General features: G+C 42.0%; 1 protein-coding gene across 1 annotated transcript; it reads right to left on the reverse strand.

The window, feature by feature from the left end:
- Positions 1 to 604: 604 nt before the first annotated feature.
- Positions 605 to 5090, reverse strand: LOC130113436 (suppressor of cytokine signaling 1-like). Its single transcript, XM_056281038.1, has 3 exons — positions 4843 to 5090; positions 1278 to 1477; positions 605 to 929 (listed from the first exon to the last, which is right to left on the reverse strand). Exons 1-3 carry the CDS (start codon positions 5077 to 5079, stop codon positions 605 to 607), a joined length of 762 nt encoding a protein of 253 aa, XP_056137013.1. The 5' UTR covers positions 5080 to 5090.
- Positions 5091 to 6519: the final 1429 nt, after the last annotated feature.

The raw sequence follows: 6519 nt of genomic DNA on the forward strand, positions 1-6519 counted from the left end.
AAGTGACAGTTCACTGAAATTAATCACTGTGGACTACAACTGGGCACAGTGACTTTTGAGGGAGAGCACAAGTCAGTGGCATACACCCTACACATACCTTGAGATGTGTTGGTACTAAGAAAAAGTCACAATACTTTGAAGAGCAAAACATTGGCCTGCTTGTAGCACTAATGTACATCCACCCATTGATATCCACACCAGTTTAATCCAATTCAGGTTTATGGGATCCTTTCCCAGCTGGTACTTGCAAAGCAGGCAGGGAGATCCCACAGACATGTCTCCATTTAATTTCAGGGAACGTACACACAGTCATTTACACCTATAGGCAATTTAGAGCCTCCCATTCAACAAATTTGCATGTCTCTGGAAACCAGAGTACCCGGAGGAAATGCACACAGAGGGAGAACATGCAAACTTAACACACATGAGCTGGAACTGAATTGAAACCAGGTGCCTCTTGTTGTGAGGCAACAGACCATTAAAACTCTATGGAATTCTATCATTGTACGCTAATAGAAAACATTCCTTTTCAGTAATTTTAAAAATACTTGCTGCCATAATACATTGTCTGTGCATGTATGTGTAGATTTCTGTGCAAACACTTCTATATGAAATAGGGGTATGCATGAAGATAGTCTTTTGCTGGAGTGCTGAGTATGGGTAATGTGCATATACGATCTGCTCCATATATGCGGATCACAGCCCTCCTGCACATCTGTATCAAGAGTTCAGGCCGCTTCCTGCGATAGGGCAGCGTCAGTTTACAGGAGGATCCAGTATAAAAACTGAGCAGAGCAAACAGTGACGCAAAAGTCTTGCGGCTTCCATTTAAGCAGAATAGCTCATTGGTCAGTAAGATGCGAACACTTGTCGGGCCATCATCGCTTTGGTAACTTAGAGTGAAGAAGACATCCGTTTGGCCGCTGTCCCTGAGGAGACAGCATTACATGGAAATTCATTTTACTGCTATAAGAACAAAAGTGATAGTGTTGTCTTCTGGTGGTATTGTTCCTAACCTCAACGTGAATTGGCTTGAATTCTCCATAGAGATTTTTAAGAAAAAAATGTCTCAAGCTATGTTGCAATATTAAGGCAGCAATGCTATTTAGACATGATTAGAGCCAACCTTTATTGATTCGTATTATCTTTGTTCTGCTAGAGACAAGATATACCTTTTTTTTAAAATTTATGTTTGATAGATTTTCACTTTCTCTCCTTATATAGCAAACAGTGTGTGGTTTGAAAAAAAAGTGACATGTTGACACCTTTCAGATTACCTGATAAGGAAGGTACCCTGTGGTGTTTGTGCAAGAATGTGATGAGCCTTCTCCATGGTCACAGGTCCCCAGTAAAAGCCACTGTGGTGGAGCTGCAAATGGGTATGTTTAACCAAATGATATTCTGCCAAGCCTCTGAATGGCCGGAAGTGAGTGGGCCACCTGTAGTGGTCAGATAGAGCCGCTGTCGTACAGAGCCGCTGTTAAAATAAGCAGTGAAAAATCAAAATCATTAAAATGTTGTGGCCGTGGGTACACTTAGCAAGGTAAAATAAAGTCCATTATGTACTTAACGCCTTTGAATTGACAGTTTTATTCATAGCAATAACAACTAGTGCTGCAGCAATAGACACTTTATTAATGAGTCCCCAACACTACCTACTACTACTACTTTGGCTGCTCCTGTTAGGGGTTGCCACAGCAGATAATCCGTTTCCATTTCTTCCTTTCCTCTGCATCGTCATCTGTCACAGCAACCACCTGCATGTCCTCCCTCACCACATCCATAAACCTCTTCTTTTCCTCTTCCCTGGCAGCTCCATATTATTATCATTCTCCCAATATACCCAGCATCTCTCCACTCATGTCCAAGCCATCCCAATCTTGCCTCTCTTGCTTTATCTCCAAACCGTCCAACCTGAGCAGTCCCTCTAATATAATCATTCCTAATCCTGTCCTTCTTCATCACACCCAATGAAAATCTTAGCATCTTTAACTCTGCCACCTCCAGCTTCGCCTCCTGTCTTTTTGTCAGTGCCACTGTCTCCAAACCATATAACACAGCTGGTCTCACAACCATCTTGTAAAACTTCCCTTTAACTCTTGCTGGTACCCTTCTGTTGCAAATCACTCCTGACACTCTTCTCAGCCCACTCCACCCTGCCTGCACTCTCTTCTTCACCTCTCTTCTGCACTCCCCATTACTTTGGACAGTTGTCCCCAAGTATTTAAACTCATACACCTTCATCACCTCTACTCCTTGCATCCTCACCATTCCACTGTCCTCCCTCTCATTCATGCATAGGTATTCTGTCTTGCTCCTACTGACTTTCATTCCTCTTCTCTCCAGTGCATACCTCCACCTCTCCAGGCTCTCCTCAACCAGCACCCTACTCTCACTACAGATCACAATGTCATCCGCAAACATCACAGTCCACGGAGACTCCTGCCTGATCTCGTCCGTCAACCTGTCCATCACCATTGTAAACAAGAAAGGGTTCAGAGCTGATCCTTGATGTAATTCCACCTCCACCTTGAACCCATCTGTCATTTCAACCGCACACCTCACCATTGTCACACTTCCCTCATACATATCCTGCACCACTCCTACATACTTCTCTGCAACTCCCGACTTCCTCATACAATACCACACCTCCTCTTTCAGCACCCTGTCATATGCTTTCTCTAAATCCACAAAGACACAATGCAACTCCTTCTGGCCTTCTTTATACTTCTCAGTCAACATTCTCAAAGCAATCATCACATCTGTGGTGCTCTTTCATGGCATGAAACCATACTGCTGCTCGCTAATCGTCACCTCTCCTCTTAACTTAGCTTCTATTACTCTTTCCCATATCTTCATGCTGTGGCTGATCAACTTTATACCTCTGTAGTTGCTACAGTTCTGCACATCGCCCTTGCTCTTGAAAATCGGTACCAGTATGCTTCTTCTCCACTCCTCAGGCATCCTCTCACTTTCCAAGATTGTGTTAAACAATCTAGTTAAAAACTCCACTGCCATCTCTCCTAAACATCTCCATGCCTCCACAGCTATGTCATCAGGACCCACTGCCTTTCCACTCTTCATCCTCTTCATAGCTGTCCTCACTTCCTCCTTGCTAATCCACTGCACTTCCTGATTCACTATTCCACATCACCCAACCTCTCTCTCTCTCTCTCTCTCTCTCTCTCTCTCTCTCTCTCTCTCTCTCTCTCTCTCTCTCTCTCTCTCTCTCTCTCTCTCTCTCTCTCTCTCTCTCTCTCTCTCTCTCTCTCTCTCTCTCTCTCTCTCTCTCTCTCTCTCTCTCTCTCTCTCTCTCTCTCTCTCTCTCTCTCTCTCTCTCTCTCTCTCTCTCTCTCTCTCTCATTTTCTTCATTCACCAGCCTCTCAAAGTACTCCTTCCACCTTCTCAGCACACTCTCCTTGCTTGTTAGCACATTTCCATCTCTATCCTTGATCATCCTAACCTTCTGCACATCCTTCCCAGCTCAGTCCCTCTGTCCAGCCAATCGGCACAAGGCCTTTTCTCCTTCCTTAGTGTCTAACCTCTCATACAACTCACCTTACGCCTTTTCCTTTGTCTTTGCCACCTTTCTCTTCGCTTTCCGTTGTATCTCCCTGTACTCCTGTCTACTTTCTTCATCTCTCTGACTATCCCACTTCTTCTTTGCCAACCTCTCCCTCTGTATACTTTGCTGTACTTCCTCATCCCACCACCAAGTGCCCTTGTCTTCCTTCCTCAGTCCTGATGACACACCAAGTACCTTCCTAGCTGTCCCTCTCACTATTTCTGCAGTGGTTGCCCAGCCATCCAGCCGCTCTTCACTACCACCAAGTGCCTGTCTTAACTCCTGCCTGAACTCTACACAGCAGTCTTCCTTCTTCAACTTCCACCATTTGATCTTTGTCTCTGTCTTCACTCGTTTCCTGTTCTTGGCCTTCAAAGTCATCCTACAGAGCATCATCCGATGCTGCCTAGCTACGTTCTCTCCTGTCACCACCTTGCAGTCTCCAATCCCTTTTAGATCGCGCTTTCTACATAAGATATAGGGGTCCCCAACACTACCAACAGTGCCATAATACTCTAGCATGACTCCTGTTACTAAATAATGGCAATATAAGAGTGGAATACAAGGAAAGCATTCTGTTGTTGTTGTTGTTGTTGTTGATGTTGCTGTTATTGTTAGGTGTGCAGTTAGCATTTGAAGTAGGTGGGGAAGGAATGCCACATGCAGTGTGAAAATGGAGACAAGTGACACTTCATGGAGATGTCAGTTTTCAGCCTATGGGAGACAATTGGAAGAGATTTTGTTGTTCTGTATAACTCTAGTAAATTATTTCTAACAGCAGAAAAACCTTTGGAGGATATGTTTATGTGAGGTGACAAGCAACTGAAGAGCTTCAATCAAAAATGATTTAGCCATCATTTGAAAAAAAGGAAACTAGAATCTGCTCTTACACAATGATCGCAGAGGCATTTTGAGTGTACTAAAAAAAAAAGAAGAAGAAAAAAACAACTTACAAATCATCACAAGATCTTTGCTGACAAAGAAATTATATTTTGGAGGAAAAATATATCTGTGTTGTTGTTTTATTTAAATATCAACCCAAAAAGGATTTGAAGTGGTTTACAATGGCAAGGCAAGTTTATTTATATAAAATGTCATACACAAAATCAATTCAAAGTGCTTCAAATAAAGGCATAAAAAGACATTGAAAAAATAAATGAAACCACTAATCCTAATGTAAATTTATGTTGTGCCTCACCCACAAGATGTTGAAAGTAGGGTCAGGGTTACTAAACTGAACTAGTAAACTTAAATCAGGGCGATGCCTTAGCCATACCTGGTCTGTCCAGCCCTCGGGCACTTCCTCAGAGTTTTTCTGGGTAGAGACCTTTTCCCAATCAAACAGATCTTGCTCCCTTTCCTGTGATTTTTGGGTCTCTGGCTCCTCTCTGTTTGAGCTCTGTGGTCTTTGAGATCCCAGGGCTCCTTCAGGAGGTGGACTTTGGTTTTGTAACTTGGCTTGGTGCTTCTGTTCTTGTTTCTGCTCTGGTCTATCCAGTTTGCCTCTGACCATTCTACAGCGGACTTCCCTCCACCTGACAATCCATCACATCTTTCTACTCCACTGGAAGATTTTTGAACTCCTTCATGTAGCTAATCTGTCACTCTGATGATATCCAAACTCTTCATGAGTCAGTCCAATGCCAGAAATTATCATCAAGATCCTCAGGATGAGTCATGAACTCCACAGACTGAAGAACTGGGTTACACACAGAGAACTGGTCATCCAATGGTCATCATTGAATGGAGGTGAAGAGCTGAAATAGAGGGAGATATGCATTGAATAAATGTAGCCTAATGTTCTACCCCAGAGCCAGTTTAGTCTTAGTGCTGCTGCATTGCAATCTAGTAATCTGTAATTTCCAGTTAAATGCAACAAATCTTGAGCAAGTCACCTGCAATTCGATTAAATCCCCAACAAATAAATAAATGGCACTTGACAGTTGCAACCTGATAGTATCAAAGGTACTTTCACGTTCTATATTAGCTGAACATCTGAAATGATACATTCTTTTCAGCACCCTCCTCATTTCACACTTTAAATACAAACACCACTAACCACTTTTAGTGAGATTCGGGTTTAATGCAGATGGTGTCATCGTCAATAATAAGATGAGATGAAGGTTTCCACAAATTCTGTTGCATTATTGTAATTTACTCTTGCACATAGACATTGGAAGTAGGGTATTGACAGCTTTCCTTTACTAGAATTTTTTTTCTTTTAATAAAGAGTAGTGCTTAAATTTGTCTAACTTTCATTTTTGTCTTTCATATTTGCCAACAACAACAAAAAAAGCTTTTATATAACCTTGTGATGTGATTGTCAGAAATGATAACACTGTGTCCTGCTCAAAGCACTTCATGTGTCTTTAACTATATAAACAAATAGCCAGGCCAGTGTGGTTCACATCATCTTGAGCCAAGTAGGGGTCCTCGGCAACCTAGCAAGAAAAACTGCTGACACATGTTAACAAAGTTTAATGCTCAAGTAAAAGTCAAAATTACCATTTGAGAAACAAACGCAAGTAAAAGTAGAGAAGATCCTGTTAATAGTCTATATCATAATCAATCCAGCTGACTCAGATGTTTATACAGTTTGTAGCCTACATTTGTTCTTCGTAGATTAGATATGCTTTTGATACGCCTCTAATCGAAAATGAAAGTATTTCTACTAAACTTGAAAGCGCACTGCAGGCTGGAAACCAATACGGTCCCCAGTGGCATAGTGTCTGTACAGTGCTGGATTTGAGTTACATAAATACACACATACACACATGACAGCTCATTTCGGACAATGCATACAAAATGTATGGTAGATAATAGACTAGTTGTAATGAAGGTATAAATAGCAAATGTTAAGTAAAAGGCTAAAAAAATACTCGAGTAAAAAGTAAGAGTGCAGTTCTGCAAAGTGTCCAAATGTGCAAGGTTTCATGCACCAGCTGGGATAACT

The sequence above is a fragment of the Lampris incognitus genome, chromosome 5 (genome assembly GCF_029633865.1).
Source record: "Lampris incognitus isolate fLamInc1 chromosome 5, fLamInc1.hap2, whole genome shotgun sequence".
Lineage (NCBI taxonomy): Eukaryota > Metazoa > Chordata > Actinopteri > Lampriformes > Lampridae > Lampris > Lampris incognitus.